Genomic DNA, 20,451 nt, shown 5'->3' with positions numbered 1-20,451 from the left:
CTCTCTTCAGCCTCGACGTGACCTTGGCCGGGCCTGTTGACTCTGCAGTGCCCGTCGTCGATGTGAGCGGACGGCTAGGTTCGTTCCAGTCTCATTGAGTTTCTCTAGCCACGGTCTGTTCGCTCGTCTTCACGGCACCTGGTGCTCTCTCAGCACTGGCCGATGGCAGCAAACCCCGACAAATGACCTTGCTCAGCCTCAGTAGGTAAGTTTGTCCCTCTGGGTTCCTCAAGCCACGGTCACGGTGCCTGGTGCTCTCCCAGCCCTGCAGCAAAGCCCGTCAAATGACCTTGCTCAGCCTCGGTAGATAAGTTTGTGTCTGAGTGCTTTCGCTTCAGGCACCAGCGTCACTTAGTATCCGCCGCAAAGCATAAACAAGACTTGGGTAAGCCACAGAAAGCATTGCATCAACTCGATCAGCCAAAAGAAGAAGCGAGTATATGTTGAGGCCGCTCTGCTCTCTCAAATGATTGCCCATCCTTCACAATGCAATCTCAGCTGGCACACTCTGCACGCTCACAACCAGAGGCAATTCCATCGGCATAGGCAGCTCCTGCTACCTGCTACAACTTGATCGCTTAGGCTCCGGTGGCCTACATTCAACCTCAGAAACACCAAGGTCGGAGACATCAACCTCGAAAGAACGATCTTCGGAAACGTATTGGAAGCCGCAACCATGCGGCAAGAACCGCAAACGCAAGACTCGGAGCAAGACTCGAAGCAGCCGGCTGCATCTCCACCGCCATACAGCTTTGATCCAGGCCCATCTCCTGCCCAGGGCCGAGACTCGAACTGGAAGACGGTGGCGGACGCGAAATTGGGCGGATGCGCTCTTCACCAGAAACTTGGACAACAAGACATGTGCGTCACATTGCGGTCAGATGTCAAGACAGAGATAATAAACCCAGACGTGGACTGGGAAGCCCATCTATTCGTTTACGGCAATGTGCCCCGTCTCATGAGGGAGGGTTTCCATTTCTCCGAGGCCAATGTGCGAACAGAATGCTCGCATTTCATCCTGGACGAAAATGAAATCCCAGGGTATGCGCGCAGCCGTGGCTGGATTTTCGGTCGCATCTACCATCTCATGGATGTATCGAGGCGCGGAAGAAGGCATTGGAATGCGATTCTCGTGGTGTACGCCCGCAAGACGTCTGTGCTTTCAAAGATCAGGCTGCACCATCTTTCGCTGGACAAGGTATACAGAGTCACTGCCTTTAATGAGAAGTCACAGGAAATATACGGGTATGAGTCGGCTTGTCCTGCAAATAGCTTCAACGCAATATATAACGACAAGCCGTTGGAGGGATGGTGGCCGTGGCCGAGGAAGACGTCGGATTAGATAGGTATGTACATTGATGCCAATCGTCACTTGAAGCCGTGCGCTCTCTCGTGTGCCCTGCATGCCCTGCATCCATCTGTGTACTGTGTCGCTGCAACGACAGGGAGAAAGTGCAAGTGGGCAGTTCAGGGGCCGGCATGGCGGTTTACATGTCATGGTATGCACGATGCCCTCGCGGCTTGCCACGTTGTTTCCTCTCGTCGGAAAGCCCAGGGTCGGACGATGGCCGCCCGGGCATTGGGCGATGGGGAGAGAAGCAGATTTCATTCGACGACTGTCGTGTGAGCGGACAAGTAGTTGCATTGGAGCGGCGTTCAGTCCTCGTGGCGCCCGGCATTGCCATGCATGCATACACCAGGAGATGAATGCGGCCATTTGAAGACGATTACAGGGAAATATACGCAAAAGGCGAATAGAGGCGGAGATACTCGGACGATTAATCGACGCTGAGAAGGGCCGGACCGGGGCCGGGGGGTCGGCCGGGGATCGGCGAGAAGCGCATCGTGGGGCCGGACGGGCTCCGCATCGTGGCCTCCGGACGGGGACATGCCCTGGCCATGTGCGGACACGGGCTGTCTACTGTTTCTGCGGCGAGAGGACTTGTTGTTTTCGCTGCGGCATGTGGTGCCACTGTTGCAGTACGTAGAAAGGCCGCAGTCATACATGCATGCAAAGTGCATCATCCGTGTATGCTAGCATCACAACGGCCGTGCATGGTAGTTGTGACAGCCACATGGGCAGCCGCTCCATCGCCAAGAGAGACTGTAAGGAGAGGAACAAAGGCAGGCGCAGGATCGGCGACGGCCCCCATCGACTCTACTGGCTCCGGGTCAGAATAGCATCGCTTACCGGATGGCTGTCTGCACGGTGCGTCGAGGCCAGCCAATCGCCTCTCTTCCGGGTCCCCGGATCGGACAGACGGACGCGTTTCTTTTTTTAAATAGTTTATTCGAACGTTGGCTTCTAGATGCGTTAGCTTCTGGCTCCTGTTGCTTGGCGGCGCACGGCTTTGCCTGTCCTTCGGCCGAGCCGGGCGGGGAACAGTGCTGGTGCGCTCGAGTGCAAATAGGCTACGTGCATGCTTGGGCCGTGCTTGTTCGACATGGGCCGTGACGGGTGCACGGCGGCTGACGGACGGAATAGACGAGGTGCTCTGTTGCCCGCTCGGCATGGATTCCGCTCGTCGTCATGGTGCCACGGCATGAGCGTACGGAAGACATACGTCACATAACACACGGAGTACAGACTGACAGTTGCATGTGCGGCACGAGCGCTCGGTCGGGGGGTCTTGGTGGCGCCGGATCAATGGAAGTTCAAGCCATGGCATGCGTGCGTGTGTGTGTGGGTGAGTTGTGAGTAGGTTGCAGTATGTATGTCGTGGACGGACGGGTGGATGCTGACGATGGTTTGCTTGCTGCATCATCCGGCACGGAAGCAGTGAGGACTGAAAGAGAAAACGCGGGTGCCTGTAGGAGGGAATGCGTGGCTGGGAAAAGAAGAGCGACGGATGGTGCTCTTCGGACGGGCTCCCGAGACACGATGCCGGGGACTGGAAATCAGTCCATCTTGCTTGGTGGTTCTCACGCGGGAAAGAAAAAGAAAGACGAGAAACAAGGGAGAAGACGGTGAGACATGGATCCTGTCTTTGGGGGCGGGATCGCGGCTGGATCAAGGGAGCCATGCTGGCGGTGGTGATGAGGGTAGGAGGATTGCCTACACACACACGCATGCATGTCTGGTGACTGCCGGGCCGGACCAGGATCACCGTCCCGGCCGGATGGGAGTGCGGGGGAGAGGCAGCTGAAGGACGCTTTTGTCCGTCATGGCGGAAGTTCGCCCTTTGCCCGAGGCGGCGATGACGACGGCCGCGACCCCCAGTCATTGGTTACCAAGACGATGCCCTAGAGTCAGATGGGGGAGCAGGCTAGTCGTAAGAAGAAAAGCCGAAGAAAAAGAAAGGGGAAGAGGCAGAACGTGGGGATCTGGCCGTAATGTCGCTACCAATGAAGAAGGGCGAAGAGGCGCGCCACCGAGACTGCCGAGGAAGAAGCAAGCAGGCAAGGCAGCAGAAAAGGAAGCCGGGAAGCTGTACTGCTTGTCTTGCTCGTTGCTTTTGCCGCGCGAAAGGGAAGAAACTTTGCCTTTCTACGTGCCTCTACGTAGGACGATGCTACCTCGTCCGTACGAAGCACAGGAGGACGGATGTGGCGCTAGACTTGCCGTATATCACGCGATCCATGTTCTGGAGAGTCGAGGAATCAGATGAGGGGCCGGCAGAAACGAGTCATGCTTGTTTGAGGTTCAGCATATCCGGGGAGAAGGGGGACCGAAAGACCGGCTGGTGCATATCTGTTACATGGCTACACAGCCTTGCTGATGATGGAAAGGAATCGTTGTTCTTGTTCTTCCTTTTTCTTGCCTCGTCTGTCTCGCCCTCAGGGCAAAAGCGGCCTTCCCGAGGTGACGCCACGACGAGACGGACCCGAGGCTGGGGCGAGCTGAGCCTCGGCAGAGACGGTGGAGGGTGTGTTCATCTACACGAAAAAGCACCGCATGCACGTCAATGTATCGACTGCTGTAGGTACATACATACATATACATGTATGTGGACGAGGACGACACATGTTTGCCCCCCTGTAATAAGTCTACCTTGGCTTGCCGTGCCTTGGCTTGCATCAGCCTCAGCAGCAAGGGAGGGGGGAGGGGGGGGGCTGAAGAGAGGACGAGAGAAAAGGAGATTTCATGGTGGGGTGAGGGGAAGGGGAGGGGAGGGGAGGACAAGGGGGAAAGGGGGGAGGGGGGAGGCGTTCGGCAGATCGTTCGGCTTTCCCTCCACAGACGGACATGTCTTGGATTTCGGGGGCGGCGGCGGCCAGCCGAGCCGGGATGCGGAGCACGATAGGTGGCCTATAATGGGGGAGTCTAGCCTATGTACGCGGGGAGGAAGGACAAAGAGAGAGTCGGTCAGTTCGGTCGGTCGGTCCCTGGCCTTGGCCGGTCCCATGGTTCGGAGCGGAGGCGTCTGAGGAGGAAGAATAAGCCACGGCCGGTGGTGGTGGTGGTGGTGGTGGTGCTGCTGCTGCTGCTGCTGCTGCTACCCCGGCACATGGCTGACACGAGACACACGAGGCCAACAAGCAGTTGCTGCTGCCTTCTCTGGGCAGAGAGGATGGAAGTGAGCGAGGGAGGGGGGGAGGGGTTTGGTTCTTGGCCGCATCTGCGCAGTCGAGATGTGACGGCCTGGGGAAACATGGTCGCTCGGTAGCACAGCAGCAGCAGGCCGAACAAAGGAAAGAGTGTCTTCTTTTGTCCAAACATGCTCCTCCGGGACCTTGATTCGCTTGCCAATGGGACATGGTTGCTGCTTTTCTGCAGCTTTGGTTGGACGCGCACGGCGGTCAAGCTATAGACTCTCGGCCGGCGTCCAGGAGCGGGCAAGGCGGTCGTGTGGTTTTTGCCTTTTGCATCCGTTTTCTTCTCTGCTTCTCCGACGCCCCACGCCGACGGGGGCTCGCGTGACAGGGCCGCAAACGAAACGCGGCGTCTTGGCCCTGTATTATGCGGCCGTGTAAGGCGGCGGCGGCGGACGCGCTTGATAGGGGCGCGCCCACTCACGCACCCACGTCTGCTCCACCCCGGGTTCACGGGGCCATTTCTTCTTCTTCTTCTTCCCCGGAGTGTGTGAGATGAACCGCTGCTCTTTTCGCTTCGTCCTCGTCTATTTCTCTTTGTCACCTCATGCAGGCACGGAAAGGGAGCCCATGCACCACCACGCGCATGCAAGCCCTCGCTCTCGCGCGCAGAGGACGTGCGGCGTGCGTGCGACGCATGCAATGTAACGGTTCCTCTTGGTCGGGAACGGGGCGCCGTGCGTTTTGCTCGCCACTTGTCGAATGAGCAGGGCCGGGGAGGCATGATTCCGTTTTCCCTTGGACAAAAGGCTGCTGTCCGGACCAGGCCACGGCTATATTCGAGAGGCCGGACTTGACTATGGGCGGGCCTGGTTGGCGATGGAGACGAGGCCCCCACCCTCTCAGCAGGTACTGTACCTCTCAGATTGTAACAAGGAAGCAAGAAGAGCGAGGCTCACGGGCAGATGGGGAGAAGAGGTAAAAAAGTCAAGTGAAAGTCCAGTGAAAGTCCAGTGAAAGTCCAGTGAAAGTCAAGTGAGGCATGCACCATGTATCCGTACATGAAGAGGCTCCCTGGGAAGCACGTCGTCGGGGAGGTATTACATACCTGGCTCGGCGCAGGTGCAGCGCCGCATGTACCGGAATGTACCTACCGTAGGCACGCGGCGCTAATACCACCTGCGACCACTGTTCCATGCAGCGGTGGCCGGGCTGGGCAGAGTGAGAGGGAGCGCAGTGGACGAGGCCCCTGTAAAAGGAGCCCGCATCGCAGTACCTGCGCCCGGGGACAGGCCGTCAGTCTCCTCGGCCGGACCTCGATTGGCGGCGGCTGAGAAAAGTCTGGGGACCCGGGGATTGAGACACACAAGTCGATTCTTTTTTTATTTTCACTGCACTTTATTTTCCCTTGCGTAGTCTGATTGGCAACTTACTATTCCCTCTTGCTCTTCTTTCATCAACGAGCCTGTAACGCAAACTTCGACAACACAACTGTAATTACTACTCCAGCCCGCCCGCCCTCTCGGCAATCCAGTGGGCCTGTTCTCAAGCATTGACTATTACTTAGGTAGTAGTAGGTACTACCTATTATATATCTACAACCAACAGCCTTCGCCTCCCCATTACCGCGGTACCTCAAAGGTACCCCGGCCCTCGCTGCGCACTTTTGACTTGCATCGATGGGACCACCGCCGAGACGCCCGTCCTGCTGCAAGTTTCCTGCGCTCATCTCCGTGCCAGGCGCCCGTCCTCCTCCTCTCTCTTTCTCTCTCTCTCTTTCCAGTAGCGAGGGGGGGAAAAGGGGGAGGGACATTTTCTGCCGGCAGCAGGCTTGGGCGGGTTGGCTGGCTGTGCACCGATTGACTGACTTGACTGAACTGCTTTAATTAAGCTTCCGCTGTAACTTAGTACTACTTACAATATGATTCCACTGTAAGCTGGAGCCCTAGGGCATGTGTGCCATGTACTGGCTGTACGTGCCGGGTACATGCTGGTAGGCATTCCGGCTGTGCACATGGCCGTCGCCGGTCCCTGCCGCTCCGGGCTCCGTGTACAGACAGTACCGACAACCCTAAACATGTCGAGACGTGGTACATCCCGGCCCGGTACCGACAGGGCCCCGGTCCCCTCGTACCCCCGTCTTGTTCACAAATACGCACCATCCCGGTACATGCCCGCCCCAGAACGCCTGTATTACCTACTACCCCATGGCCATGCCCGCGTCTCTCTCTGGTCTTACACGGTTCCCCGATCCCATGCGACCCTCCCTCCTCTTGCTCGCCCGCTTCATCTGCCTCTTTTCCTCGTCCTCTTCTTCTTGTCGGCTTTTTGTTGTCCATCTTTACTTTATAATCCCCCGGTCCCTCCCACTTCTCCCCGCATGGCTCTCTCGTCTTCTCCTTCTTCTCCACTCCTCCTCTCACTTACACCCAGTTAGTAGTACACACACGCATACACACTCGCCCATCAACACCGCCCTCACCCCCCGGGCATCCAGAGAGAGAGACAGAGAGAGAGGCAGAGAGAGACAGAGAGAGAGAGCCGAGCTCCCCTCCTGCCGGCGCAGCTCCCACTCGCAAACAACACCCACCCGCACACTCTCACTCCTCGCAATGGCCGCCGAAGCCGCCTCCTTCACGCCCTCCTCCTTGGAAAAGGAGGGCAACGGCAACATCCACCGCCATCACCACCACGACTACTCGCACATGAACTCCGGCTTCGCCCAGGCCGACGCCGGCACCCTCAACCCCGGCCTGTGGCGGCCCTACGAGCACCGCAAGCTCGCCAACCCGGCGCCCCTCGGCCTCTGCGCCTTTGCCCTCACCACCTTTGTCCTGTCCGCCATCAACATGCACGCCCGCGACGTCTCGGCCCCCAACATTGTCGTGCCCCTGGCCTTTGCCTACGGCGGTCTCGTCCAGCTGCTCGCCGGCATGTGGTAAGCTCCCCCATCCTCTCTCCTCGCCGCTCACCGTCGTCGTCGTCGTCGTCGCTCACACCACCGCCACCACCCCAGGGAGATTGCTTGCGGCAACACGTTTGGTGCCACGGCCCTCTCGTCGTACGGCGGCTTCTGGATCTCGTACGCCATCCTCCTCACCCCCAACTGGGGCATCACGGCCGCCAGTGGGCCCTACGGCGGCAACGTCTACAGCCCCGTCGGCTTTTTCCTCACCGGCTGGTTCATCTTCACCACCCTGCTGCTGCTCTGCACCCTCCGCTCCACCGTCATGTTCTTCCTCCTCTTCTTCACCCTCGACCTGGCCTTTCTCTTCCTCGCCACCGAGCAGTACGCCCTCGACATGGGCAACAAGACGGCCGGCCTCGCCCTGCAGAAGACGGGCGGCTTCTTTGGCTTTCTGGCTGCCTTTTTGGCCTGGTACAATGCCCTGGCCGGTATCCAAGACAGCAGGTAAGCCCTCCATTTCTGTCGCCACGGCCTCGAGCCGCACAGTCCCGGACCATGCGAGCACCCACGCTAACTCTGCTGTTCCACAGCAACTCCTTCTTCCAGGTCCCCGTCTTCCACTTCCCCTGGTCCGACAAGGGCCGGGAGCTGCGCGGCGTCAAGAGCGAGCGCGCCCAGGCTTAGGAGCCGCGGCTGCCATTTATCCCCCGATACATGTATAAATGAAGAAGAGAGGGAAGCAGAAGGGCGTTTGTGCTTTGGGTTTTGGCGGTTATGAGGACACGGGACGGACCATGATACCTGGGGATTTGGAGAGAGGGAGGGAAGCGGATTGGAGAAAACTACCGGCCTGAGCGATGCCCACGACGGCCTCGAGTGGAGCGCCTTGGCGTCACGCGCCCATGCTTGCTATATCACCTTACATATATAATACGCCAACAGGCCAGCTTTGGATGAAGAAATTGCCTCTACTTCGTACAAGGCGGAGACGTCCGGCCACCATTTGCCGAGATGCCATTGGTTCAGCACGAGGGCGACGTTGATATCTGCACCAACAGGTCGAAGAAGAGGCTTTTATTGGCGGGGGAAGAAAAAAACGAATCGGCATTGGGGGTCCCGCGCATGACGACAAAAAGGCCTTTCTTTACGTACTTTGGCCGAGTCTCGGACTCCGCATTCGTACAGTAAAGGTCGGGTGGGGAGGAGGGGGAGTCGCATTGCCACCCTCCAGCGGCGTATCCCCGATGCCTCAGCCCTTTTGCCTTTGGCTTTTTCACAATGGAAATGTCATACACGAGCAGGAGGCGGCGCTGGGCTTGGACGTGTGTCCCGCTGCAGAGCAGAGGCGCAAACCCGTGAATGGGAAAGACGGCGCGAGACAGGACGCAGCAGGCCCGGCGGGCTCTCAACTGCGTGCGCCGCCACTTTCTCTCGCCGGCCGCGGCTCGCCCAACTCCGGCCGCCGGAGGGATGGTTGGGCCGCCCATTTCTTCAGCCGCCAGGGGACCACCGGCTGCCGCTGCTGACCCTGTTTTAAGTTAGTGCTGGATCGACTGCTATTCCCATGCTCATTCCCGTCTTGCTCCGCGGTGCTCGGACGGCTAGCGAGTCACGGATGTGTGGGCTTGGGGGGGGGGGGCGATCCGTCCAGGATGATTATTCACTCGGCTATAATTTAGGGTCTTTCTACTGCATCTGCACTTCGAAGGGCCGTCTCTTTTTTCCTTTTCCTTTTTTTTTCATGAGTGATGCTGAGAAGTTGAGGTTGCTTCCGCATCGTTGTGTTTTGGACTATCCGCCTCTCCCGTCCCCGTCCCCCCCTTCCTCTCCTCGTCTACTTTCCGTTGTCCACTACTAGCTCCAGCAAAACTCACCGAAAGATTCCGGCCAGGCCGCGGGACGTCAGGCAAAGAGACGGGCGAGGCAGCATGGAGCCGGACGGAGAGAAACCCAGCAGCCCGGGCCGTGTTGCCCCGGACCCCGAGCCGGTATCCGTCACCGTCGACCGCAACAGCTCCGGCGACGCCGCGGGTCGGAGGGGCATCCTCGCCGAGACAGAAAAGGGCATCGACGCCGGACTACCAACGTCGTCTCCCTCCTCCTCCTCTACCTTCTCGACGGGAAGCAGTCCGGGGGACCCCGAGCCGGCCGGCCCGCCGCCGCCCCCGGATGGCGGCTACGGCTGGGTGTGCACGGCGTGCGTCGCCACCGTCAACGCGCACACGTGGGGCCTCAACTCGAGCTACGGCGTCTTCCTCGCCCATTACCTCGCCAACGACGCCTTCCCCGGCGCCTCGGCCCTCGACTACGCCTTTGTCGGCTCCCTCAGCGTCAGCTGCGCGCTGCTCGTCTCCCCCGTCGCCACCGTCTGCGTCCGCGAGATCGGCACAAAGCCCACCATGCTGGCCGGCGCCGTCCTTGAGGCAGCCAGCCTGGTTTGCGCAAGCTTCGCCAGCCGCATCTGGCACCTCTTCCTCACCCAGGGCGTCCTCTTCGGCATCGGCATGGGCTTCCTGTTCATCCCCTCTGTGGGCATCGTGCCCCAGTGGTTCAGCACCCGCCGCTCCCTTGCCAACGGCATCTCGGCATGCGGCTCCGGCCTCGGCGGCCTGCTCTACTCGCTGGCCGCCGGCGCCATGATCCGTAACCTCGGCCTCGCATGGGCCTTTCGCATCCTCGGCATCCTCGCCCTCGTCGTCAACGTCGTCTGCACGCTCCTGCTGCGCGACCGCAACAGCATCATCGGCTCGAGCCAGCTTGCCTTTGACACGGCCCTCTTTCGCAGGCCCGAGTTTCTCCTGCTCCTTGCCTTTGGCTGGTTCAGCATGCTCGGCTACGTCGTCCTCATCTTCAGCCTGGCCAACTACGCCAACCAGATCGGTCTCGGCGCCTCCCAGGCCGCCCTCGTCAGCGCCTTCTTCAACCTGGGCCAGGCCGTCGGCAGGCCCTTTGTCGGCTACTTCAGCGACCGCACCGGCCGCATCAACATGTCGGCCTTGACCACCTTTCTCGCCGGCCTCTTCTCCCTCGCCATCTGGATCAACGCCGACTCGTACGGCGTGCTCGTCTTCTTCGCCATCGTCTGTGGCTGCGTCGCCGGCACCTTTTGGACCTCCATCGGCCCCGTCACCGCCGAGGTTGTGGGGCTGCGGCGCGTGCCCTCGGCCCTCGGCCTCATCTGGCTCACCATCCTGCTGCCCTGCCTCTTCAGCGAGCCAATTGCCCTGCAGATCGTTGCCGGCACCGGCGGCTACCTGGGCACCCAGCTTTTCACCGGCTTCATGTTTGTCTCAGCGGCTCTCTGTCTCGTCGTCTTGCGGGGGTGGAAGATTGGTCAGGTGCGCGAGATGGCGCGGCTGACCGACGAGGCACCCGAGCACATTGATGCCGCCAAGGCGGAAAGCAACGAAGATTTCAACGCCAAAAGCCGCAAGTCGGGGCGCAAGACGATGCTTGCCGACTGCCTGAAGGTGAACAAGGTGTAGTAGTCTCGGTCGCCGTCAACCCCTTTTCTTTCCATCATTCTTGATACCCCTCTCACGTACGCCTTGCCATGGGTGAGTCCGTCAGCAGCCATGACATGTTGGATACATGAATAAAAAGAGATCTTGCAAGGAATGACTGGGCCCAGGCCCGGCTGGTGTTTGATGGTCCTGTAGGTTGTTCCTGTGCGCGGCCTGATCGTAAGCGTTTATGAAGTTGAATCTCGTGCGTCGATGGCCTCTGATCCCCGAGGATTGGTCCTGGTAGACGAGCAAAGTTCCGTAAAAGTCATCTTGTAGCAAACCTGGATCTAGGCCATCAGACGCTCTCGGGCGGTAAAGCAAGTCATTGACGGAGATGGCTATTCCGGTGGCCGTGCTGCGCCTCAAAGAATGACTGAAAAGGCTGCGACGAACTGTTTAGCATATGATTCACGCAACAGAGTCTGCCGGCGACATACCAGTAGTCCGCCTCGATGAAAGTGAGGTTGAAGTCAGCCTTGAATTGCGGCTCAATGAGTAATCACCTCGCGCGAGTTCTGCACGTGACCTGGCGTCGAGACGCGTTTCTGCAGCCCCGCAAAAGGTTGACGACGCCGCCAACGTCACGTCACGTCACGCATAGGCTTGACACCGTCCAGCTCCAGGACTCGGCCACAACATCGGGCGCGCCAGGCGGGTCCCCGAGTCGTGGAGTGGTTTCTTCTGACGACGCCGAGCTGTCAACATGTGGCTCCTGGAAAATGAAGAGATATTCCAAGGCAAATCCCCCTTTCCATAACCTCGGCTTTGGTTCCCCCGTGCATCGTCTGTAAGCTACGCTGCTAACCATCACGCAGGACGACAGCTTTGGCTGCGTCCGGGCAAGACATACCTCTTTGGCAGGACTGCAGCAGAGCGTGAGAACCCTCCGTCCGACCCCCAAAGACGCGCTCGACACACGCATGCTGATTCACGTCTGCTTAGCTGGCCAACTCGCCGTCTCCCACAACACCATCTCGCGCAAGCACCTGACCATTACCGTCGACAATGTTGTGGCCGACCACGCACGCCGCCTTTCCAGCCGCTCCAGGCTGACAATCGAGGACCTGGCGACCAAGATAGGGACCGTTGTTAATGGCCAGAAGATCAAGGGCAGCAAATATGTCGTCGACGGCCCCGAGGTGGAGATGACGATGGGGAAGTGCCCGAGCAAGTTTTAGTACGACCTCTTCCGCCGGTTCCCCTCTCTAGCTTATCTGTTTCCTTTTCCCATGTCTCAGGCGGCCGCTAATTGACTTATAGCATAAAATGGTTCCCCGTCGTCTTGACCTTTTCCTTCACCAACAAAGAGCTCCAAACGGAGCCGCTCACGTCCCTGCAAGAGCGCTTCGAGAATCTCGACATCAAACTTTCAACCGACTATCACATCGGGCATACCACCCATGTCGTCTCCAAGAAGAGGAACACTGCCAAGGGCCTCCAGGCTCTCATCAACGGAAAGTTTGTCGTAACCGAAACTTTTCTCGATGCCATTGCTCAGGCCGCGGGGCCTCCAGGCGCCGCCGACGGCGCAGAACCCAGCCCCTTGGAGGATCACTTCTCGCTGAGCTGGCCGGACCCCATGAAGCACTTGCCACCTCGAGGTGGCGAGCCCGTCCAGCATCCCGACGAAATCTACGCCCCTGACCTCAATCGGAAGGATGTTTTCGACGGTTACACATTCATCTTCTATGACAAGACCCAGTACAACAACCTCCTAGCCCCCATCACCAACGGCTACGGAAAGGCCATGCTCCACACAATCACTCCCGGCGAGGAGCTCGTCGAAGACTTTGTGCGATATGTGAAAGAGGTGGCGGGGGAAAAGGGACTCGGCCGCTTCGAAGACGGCAGCGAAGGGAAGGGGGTAGTTCTGGTGCGTTATTTGCCAGGCAAGGGAGACTTGGTCGGCTGGTACACCAACTTCCTCACCGCTGTGTCGCTGCGACTCGACCACCGGCCCATTGAACAGAATGAGTTTCTCGAGGCCATCCTCACCAATGACGCGAGTAAGCTGCGTCGACCACTCGAGGTCGAGTCTCAGTCGGTGTCTGGCCCGCCGATGACAGGATCAGCTGCGAACGAGGCCGCGCGAACAGACCCTGGTCCCAATGAAGGCGAAGCACCCCACCCCCAAGAAGAGCCTCAGGACGACCTTGAGCAGCAGCCAGCCATCAAGCGAGGCACAAAACGGCGACCCGTCAAGAGGCGGTTTGCGGGCTTCGATGATGATGTCGATGTCGACATGGACGAGCCGCCCCCAGCCGAGCTCCCGGAGCCTGAGCATCCAGTGCAAGGGGGAGATGAAGGCGGCATGTTCGTCTCGCAAGAAGCCGGCGCGTCTCAGTCTCAGCAAGCCATGGATGCAGGGCTCTCACGGAGAAGGGCAGCATCTCTGCTCGAGGACGATTTGATGCAAGGCATGGCCCCTGCGGTTGCGCGGTTCAAACGGCAGCGGCTTGAGCACGCCGGTGCCTTTGCATCGCCGTCCCCGGGGGCCGCGTCGCCCAGTCCCTCGGTGGCCGCCAAAGCACAGACCAAGCGGAAAGCGAAGGAGATTGATGTCTTGGCCATGGCCGCGCTTCACCGCGAGGAGGAGGAGGCGCGTGCCCGGGCCGAGAGGGAAGACCTCGCCCAGCTGCCCGCCGACGTCGACCTCGCCGAGATTCGGCGCCTCAACATCGTCGAGGAGATGGAGGTGCGCACGCCGGGCGGGGCCGCGCGCACGCGCGAGCAGGACATTGCCGACGGCCGGTGGGACCCAAAATGGAACGGCGTCAAGAACTTCAAGAAGTTCCGGCGCAGGGGCGAGGCGGCGGGCCGGCAGCCCGCGAGGGTCATTGTGCCCCTGACGCAGGTCAAGAACAAGGAGTTTGGCGTGGGCGACAACTACTGGCTCGAGGACGAGGGCAGCGCCCGCATCAAGTCGGCCCCGTCCCGCCCACCCGACCAGGACACGCCCGTCGAGGCTCCGCCGCCGCCGCCGCCGGCGTCGCGCACCCGCAGCACGGCCTTGGTCGTGTCGGATTCCAGCGACGCGGAAGCAAGCGGCGCCGACGCCGACGGCGCAGCTGCGAGCTCTAGGCGCATCGGCACGGGCAGTCGGGGCGTGAGCGCGACGCAGTCGCGGCGGGGCGGCACGGTCAGCCAGTCCTCGCGGCAAACAAGCCAGGGGCGGGGGAAGCGCGCCGCGCCGGAGCCTGCGCCGGAGCCCCGCGGCAAGAGGCCCCGGACGGCGCCGCGGAGGACCGAGATGACGGACAGCGACGATAGCGGCGATGAGCTCAAGTTTAGGTTTGGGCGGAGAAGATAGGGTCTGGGACCTCTGTTGCCCTGCCATATCCCCCCTGTCTGGCCTCCCTCGTCTTGAGACGGGTTCGTCCCGTCACTCAGTAGATGATGTATTTGTCTTCTGCAAGACGACTCTGCTATTCACACGGGGCCCATTGTGTGTCCCCTCCGCCTTGCGCAAGTACAGCCTTCTTATCTCACGGTACATGGCCTCGTGCAAAATCCGCGTCGGCGCTCGCCCCTCGCCCCTCGTGGCAAAAATAACCGCTGCCTTGCCTCCATCGCCGCCAATTCCTCCGTCGCCGGGGCTCTCTCTTCTTCTCCGCCGGACGTGGGTATCTGGATATCTCTATCTACTGTGCAAAGGCCACACACACATGCAAGTGACAAAGGAAAAGGAGGGGAGAGGGCGTATGATGCAAGTGTAACAAGATGTGGAAGAAAAGAAACGCTGCGCGCTTCGCCGCCCAAAAGTCATGATGAGTGCCCCCCCCGTTTGAGGACATGGACGAGGCTTAAGCTCATCAAGGTATAAGCAGAGGGGAACGTCCCGCCCCGAGAATGAAAAGTAATGGAAACGAAGGCAAGAAGAGAAAACGCCGGGCGCAACCGTCTCTGCGCTTCCGCGCCAGTTGTTGCGCGAGAAACAGGTAAAATAAAAACAAGGCATGGAGAAGCAAGGCGCTCGATGCTGGCCCAAGTCTAGTCCCGAAATCGCGCCGTAGACTCCGAGATGCGACCGTTTCCGGTATGGTCCTGCCGCGCTGATGCTTGGTGAATGATCTTGTGTATTATATGTCGACAAAGGAGGAGTGAGAAGCGAGAGAGCGGATGAGAATGCTGAGAAAGCAAGATGAGAGAAGATGGGATCGGGAGAAGCGGTGCCTGGACGGGCGGCAAATAATCGTCACCAGCAAGCGGCGAGTATCCTGGCTGCCACGGGCCAACAACGCAAAAGATCAGAGACGCTAGCCGCCGTCCCCGGGAAGCTCGACGCCACTATCTCGGTCTTGCGATCCCTTGGTCCGCGGGGGCCCCAGGCTGGGCCCGTCGTCGTCGTCCATATCGGCCTCATCGTCCTCGTCGAGCGGCGCTAGGACGCGCCCGCCAAACTCCACGTCGGACACGCGCACTTGGTACGCGAGCGCCTTCTGGCCCTCCTTGATGAGCACCTCGGTCCAGTCGAGGCACCGCTTGAGGCTTTGGTTCATCTTTTGGCTGTCGACGAGCAGCTCCTGGTGCTTGGTCAGGTCGAGCTGGAGGCGCCGCTCGTCGCGCTTGCGCCGCGCCGCGAGCTTGTCGTTTGGCGACGACGAGGCGTCGGCCGACAGCGACTCGTTGCTGGAAAAATCGGATTCGTCGAACGAGTCCGGGTACTCGTCTTGTTCGTCTTCCGTCGCTTCCTCCCCCTCGTCCACGCCCGAGAGATCTATTGCAACGTCCGGGAGGGCCGCCGACGGCACTCGGCTCGACGCCGCAGAGGCGAGCGAGATGTGCCCTGCCCTGGACATACGGCGGTATCTGCGCAACTCAATGGTCTGCTTGCGCAGCTGCCTCTCGAGGGTCCTGTTGATGGCCTCGAGGGAGGCGTTGGTAATCTCGAGGTCCTGGACCTTGCGCTCTCGTCGCGCGTTGGCAACGAGCTCGCTGACGAGCTCCCCCGCGTGCGACGACTTCGTGGGACTTTGCGAGAGCTCGGGCTGGGCGTCTCCGTCCCTTTCCGTGTCTCGCTCTTTCCACTCCTCGGCGGCTTGGATGAGAGAAGCCATGGTCATCGCTGGCTGCGACAGCCCCGGGCTTTGTGGGGGGGAGGCCGGCTGAGACAGGCTGGGCGAGGCGGCAAACCGGGATGTCATGGGTACATCGACGGCCGAGGCCGAGGCACTTCCCGTCCTCGAGTGCCCCTGTCTGATGAGCTTCGGGGCCGTGTCGATGCTCACCCTCCTCTTGCCAGATGAATGCGGGACCGGTGCGAGTGCGGGTGACGATTGTAACGAAAGCGGTTGTTTGGGAGACGTGGGTAGTAGGGGGTTGGCGCTCAGAGGCTGGCTCGTCGGTGGGCATGTCGTCTTGATGGGTGACATTGGGCGTTGGGTGGCCGGGGCAGTAAAAGCCGCGGCCGAGCTGCTCGTTCCAGGACGGACAAGAGGTAGTCTTGAGCTCGTCGAAAGGGCCGACGCCGACGCCGATGTGGCCAGGGCGTGTTTTGAGGGGGGGGGGTCGGGGGTGCCGTTGGCGTAAAAGAACTTGGTGGCCACGGGCTCCTGGGTCGGGGGGAGGACAGGGGTAAAGGGTTGGTTCAAGGGCGGGCTCGTGGTTCGCTTGGCCTCGGCGGAGGCGCCGTTTGCGTAGAAGAAGGCCACGGGCTTCTGAGGGACGGAAAGGGGCCTCTGAATGGCCCTTGCGTCGCTTGCGTAGAAGAACTTGTGGCCGTCGCTCTGCTGCTCGCCGGGCGAGTCCCCCGCCTGCCTGGAGACGCCGCTGGCCGAGCCAGGCGTCCCCCCGACGCCCGACATGGCGCCGGCATTGTCCCAAGCGTCGTACGCCAGTCGTTCGGGGTGGTAGTGGTTCGCGGGACCGATAGGCGCGGAGCTGAGGCTGTCGACGCGGCCCTGGCGGGCACCGGGGCGAGTGACGTGGCCGGAGACGGGGGTCGGAGCGTCGTCGCGCGGGTGGTGGATGGTCTGCGGCCTCCTAGGCGGCGGGATGGAAGCGGTCGAGGGAGGGCCCTTTGCGGCAATCTTGGGGGTCAGAGGGCCGCGTTTGGCGGATCGGGCGGCGGCAGCGCTGAGCTGGGGCTGTCGGGGTCTGTCGCCGACGGGCATTTTGGCGGCGCTGGCGAGGGTGGAGGACGTCAGAAGGGGAGCATTTTGCTGTTGGTTGCGATCCTTGAGACGCAGCGGCGGGCGACGATTCGAAGACGAAGAGGGTGACGACGGTGTCTTGGCCGGCGGTCTTGGCCCCGTCTTGGATTGGAAGGTTTGGTGGTGGGCGGCGGCAAAGGGGGGTCTCGGGGGCGGCCGTCGGGCGGTGGTGGTGGTGGTGGTGGTGGTTGTGGTGTCTGGACGGGGCGCGGGAAAGGGGCGGCGGATGGAAATGGCAGGTCGATGGCGGCTGTTGGCCTGGGACGGAGGAGGCAGAGGAGGCGGCTGCGATGCGGCGGCGGCGGCGGCGGCGGAAGCGGTCTTGGGAGAGCTGCTGGACAACGACGACGACGACGACGTGTTGAAGCGACGCATCTCCCTCGCTGCCGTTTGGCACGGGAGCAGCAGCGGTCGCCGTGGTGGTGAGTCGGCCGAGGCCCCGAAGGAGGGGGGCGTGGGCATTTCAGCGGGTTTCTTGGTCCAACGTCAGGCCACGCCCGCGCCACCACCCAAGCCCAACAAGCCCACCAGGCAGTGACTGCAGGTACCTTTCGCCCTGGACTGTCCGACTTCCAGTGGTGGTGGCGGGGGGGGCCAAAACACCCGCAACACCTAAAAAGAACGCGCAGGCCGCTAAGAGGACCGAGAGGTGCCCTGGGCCCCACTGATTAGCCTAGAACTGAACACTGCCGGTTACCGGGCCCTCCGTAGCACAGAGGCTCGCATACCTGAACGACGACAATGCTCACTCAGTCTCTTGGCAGTCTCTCCGGTGTGTCAGTCGCTGGGTATCAACCGATGCTTGGGTACCTACTCGTGACCTGGGCGGCAGCGTCGGAAAAAAAAAGAGCATGTGGCGGCATCCATCCACCCAGCGACGACAAGAGAGCAGGCATCCAATCGATAGCGGCAAGCCGGGCCAGACGAGGGGGAGGAGAACGGCAGGCTGCATAAACGAACCCAATGGGGCATGAACATGTATTTGTATGTGTGCGTGCATCATCAAGTCTGCCAATATCCATCGCGGCGGTAATCAACCAACCCTGGAAGAATCCATCCGTCCGTCCTCGTCCCCTCATCATCCATCATCCATCCACCGACGGTCCACCACTCCGAGGTGCTGCCAACTCGGACGTCCCCACGGCGACTCATATCCTGGCCTTGTTTCCAGGCCGGTATGGAGGGGCGCTGGTGCGTAGCCGCATACCACCCCTGGGGGATTTGTTTACAGACGACGGCTTCATCTCCCGGTCATTGTTTACTTTCATGCGGACTTGTCCCGCCCCCTCCCTCCCCCTCCCTCAATGCCCCGACTTTTAAAAAAGAAACGAAAAAAACCGCGCTTCAAGACCCTGTCACCCGCGTTCCGCTCTCGGAGGATCAGGCCGGGGGGGGCGGCCGGACCATGGCTCTCCCACCTTTTGTTCCTCCATTGCACTCGCCCCCGCTGCCGATCCCTTTGCCGTGCGCCCTTTCATGCATCGTGCTTGTGCATGTTGGCGTTTTATCGCTTCTCATCCTGGCCAGGGAAAAGAAAGGAATAGTAACTCTGTACGGTATTGTACGGTACGTGCCTTCTGGGCATCTCTTGGCGCTGGTCCGTGATTGCGGCCTCGACCCGGGAGCGGGCGTCGCGACAAAGTACCAAGTATATCTGCGTGCTTGGCCGATGCTTGCATTTGCACTAACAAGACTCAACAACCAAAAACAGCAGCCAAAAAAAAAAAATTCATGATCGGCAAAGGCCGACGATGGCATGTCTTGGCTTTTCCTTCAACACCCAGGTAACCAGGCATATTCATTTCATCCGACGCTTGATGTAAACCTTGAACCTTTTCGACTTGTCCCTCTTCCTCCAAAGCATAATCGAGGCGGTCAACCACAGGCGGCTCCCGGGACGCTCCACCGTTGCGCAGCCCGGACAAGCAAGGTCCTCGGTACGTCCATGGACCCCGCAGCGCGCGCTACTGCAAGCGCCTGGAAGACACGCTTGCAGGTATAGATACTTTCTAGGCTCCGAGACTCCGCATTGTGCCGAGCGGCCAGTCACATGCCCGACTTGGCCATGACGCAAGGACCCTTGATTTTCAATCAACGGCCTTTCTGACCATCACCTCGTCCCCTCGCGCTCCACCTCCCCAAGGCGGCCCTGCACCGCGCGACAATGGGCATCGTGGGCGTCTCCCTCATCCTCGCCTCGGTAGTCTACATCATTGTCCGCCTGCCCGCTTGGCTGTCCCCCATGCTCTCCCGCTGGCTCGGCCTCCGGGCACCCGTTGCCGCTCCGGGTCCGACGAAGCGGCGCGACGACGATGCCGACACGGCGCTCAGGATACCAGGCCCAGGCTGCTTACCCGATGATGGCCCGTCTGCGCTGCCGTCGTCTTCCGGTAGGCCGGAAGAGTCGTCCTCATCTGACCGGCTTCGCGACGACAGAGCAGCCATGCCTCCTCCACCCATCATCCAACCACCGACCATCGACGTGCCCGACAGCCCCGAAACAACCCCCAAGGCCTCAGCATCTCAGCCGGACCCCGACCCTATCCCGACCTTCTCCCTCTCCGACGAGTCATCGGCGCCTCGCCCCTCAAAGCCAAGCGCAACCGCCGCCTCCGTGATGCCTCCCCCCTTACCCGTCCGCGTCCCGACCCTCGCGCAATTCCCAGCCGCGAACTCCCCACAACGCGCCGCCCGCGGCCCCATCCCCAACCGTGGCTCCTCGCCCCTAGCCCCCTCCGGCGGCCTCGCCCCTCCGCCAACGCACTCGTCCAAGCCGCAGAAGCCGCACCGCAAGGTCACCCTCGCCCCGGGCCACTCGCCCCTCGACTGGGCGCGCATCTCGGGGGGCAGCGCCGACCTGCGCGGCGTGGGTCGCGAAATGCCCTACCTGCGCGTGCCGCCGTCGATGCTGAAAAGGCAGACGGGCCGCAAGGGCAAGGATGCGTGGATGGCCATCAATGGCAAGGTCTACAACATCACCCCCTACGCACAGTTTCATCCTGGCGGTGTTCCAGAGTTGATGCGCGGTGCCGGCCGCGATGGCACCAAGCTGTTTGGCGAAGTGCATCCTTGGGTCAACTACGAGACTATGCTGGCGGCTTGCTTGATCGGCTTGCTGGTGGACGAGCCGGTAGGCGACTCGGCGGCGGAGAGCGAAATGGACAAGATGGATTAGACGGGCCCGGCGGTATGGGCCACCGGAGCCCAGGCAGAGAGGATTGGAGTGGGCTCGGGCGCAAGTAGTCCTTGATGCTCCTGTTCCATTGTACACCTCGAATTCCCATGTATAGACACAGCAACCAGAGTAGAGATACCCCGAGAAAGATTAGCTTGTATCGCAATCAACTCTAGTCAATCCAGTCGCTGAGACGCAGCCCCGTCTCGTAACTGCAAAACCACCAAACAAACAGGC

General features: G+C 60.7%; 6 protein-coding genes across 6 annotated transcripts; 5 read left to right on the top strand and 1 right to left on the bottom strand.

Moving 5' to 3' along the window:
* Positions 1–676: 676 nt before the first annotated feature.
* HRG_06306 (uncharacterized protein) lies at positions 677–1,342 on the top strand (the record flags this gene model as incomplete). The annotated part of the gene is made up of 1 exon (XM_044864777.1): positions 677–1,342. The coding sequence occupies one exon, from the start codon at positions 677–679 to the stop codon at positions 1,340–1,342; it is 666 nt and encodes a 221-aa protein (XP_044719717.1).
* Positions 1,343–7,085: 5,743 nt separating this feature from the next.
* Positions 7,086–8,065, top strand: HRG_06305 (uncharacterized protein; the record flags this gene model as incomplete). The annotated part of the gene is made up of 3 exons (XM_044864776.1): positions 7,086–7,411; positions 7,490–7,885; positions 7,972–8,065. 3 exons carry the CDS (start codon positions 7,086–7,088, stop codon positions 8,063–8,065), a joined length of 816 nt encoding a protein of 271 aa, XP_044719716.1.
* Positions 8,066–9,309: 1,244 nt separating this feature from the next.
* On the top strand, positions 9,310–10,866 carry HRG_06304 (major facilitator superfamily domain-containing protein; the record flags this gene model as incomplete). Its single annotated transcript, XM_044864775.1, has 1 exon — positions 9,310–10,866. One exon carries the CDS (start codon positions 9,310–9,312, stop codon positions 10,864–10,866), a length of 1,557 nt encoding a protein of 518 aa, XP_044719715.1.
* Positions 10,867–11,590: 724 nt separating this feature from the next.
* HRG_06303 (second BRCT domain on nijmegen syndrome breakage protein) lies at positions 11,591–14,197 on the top strand (the record flags this gene model as incomplete). Its single annotated transcript, XM_044864774.1, has 5 exons — positions 11,591–11,624; positions 11,703–11,762; positions 11,830–12,064; positions 12,148–13,174; positions 13,232–14,197. The coding sequence occupies 5 exons, from the start codon at positions 11,591–11,593 to the stop codon at positions 14,195–14,197; spliced, it is 2,322 nt and encodes a 773-aa protein (XP_044719714.1).
* A 946-nt stretch (positions 14,198–15,143) lies between these two features.
* On the bottom strand, positions 15,144–17,501 carry HRG_06302 (uncharacterized protein; the record flags this gene model as incomplete). Its single annotated transcript, XM_044864773.1, has 3 exons — positions 15,144–15,956; positions 16,116–16,244; positions 16,320–17,501. 3 exons carry the CDS (start codon positions 17,499–17,501, stop codon positions 15,144–15,146), a joined length of 2,124 nt encoding a protein of 707 aa, XP_044719713.1.
* Positions 17,502–19,203: 1,702 nt separating this feature from the next.
* Positions 19,204–20,214, top strand: HRG_06301 (cytochrome b5-like heme/Steroid binding domain-containing protein; the record flags this gene model as incomplete). The annotated part of the gene is made up of 1 exon (XM_044864772.1): positions 19,204–20,214. One exon carries the CDS (start codon positions 19,204–19,206, stop codon positions 20,212–20,214), a length of 1,011 nt encoding a protein of 336 aa, XP_044719712.1.
* Positions 20,215–20,451: the final 237 nt, after the last annotated feature.

The sequence above is a fragment of the Hirsutella rhossiliensis genome, assembly GCF_020360975.1.
Source record: "Hirsutella rhossiliensis strain HR02 chromosome Unknown scaffold00006, whole genome shotgun sequence".
Lineage (NCBI taxonomy): Eukaryota > Fungi > Ascomycota > Sordariomycetes > Hypocreales > Ophiocordycipitaceae > Hirsutella > Hirsutella rhossiliensis.
This window is presented reverse-complemented; position numbering and strand designations above follow the sequence as displayed.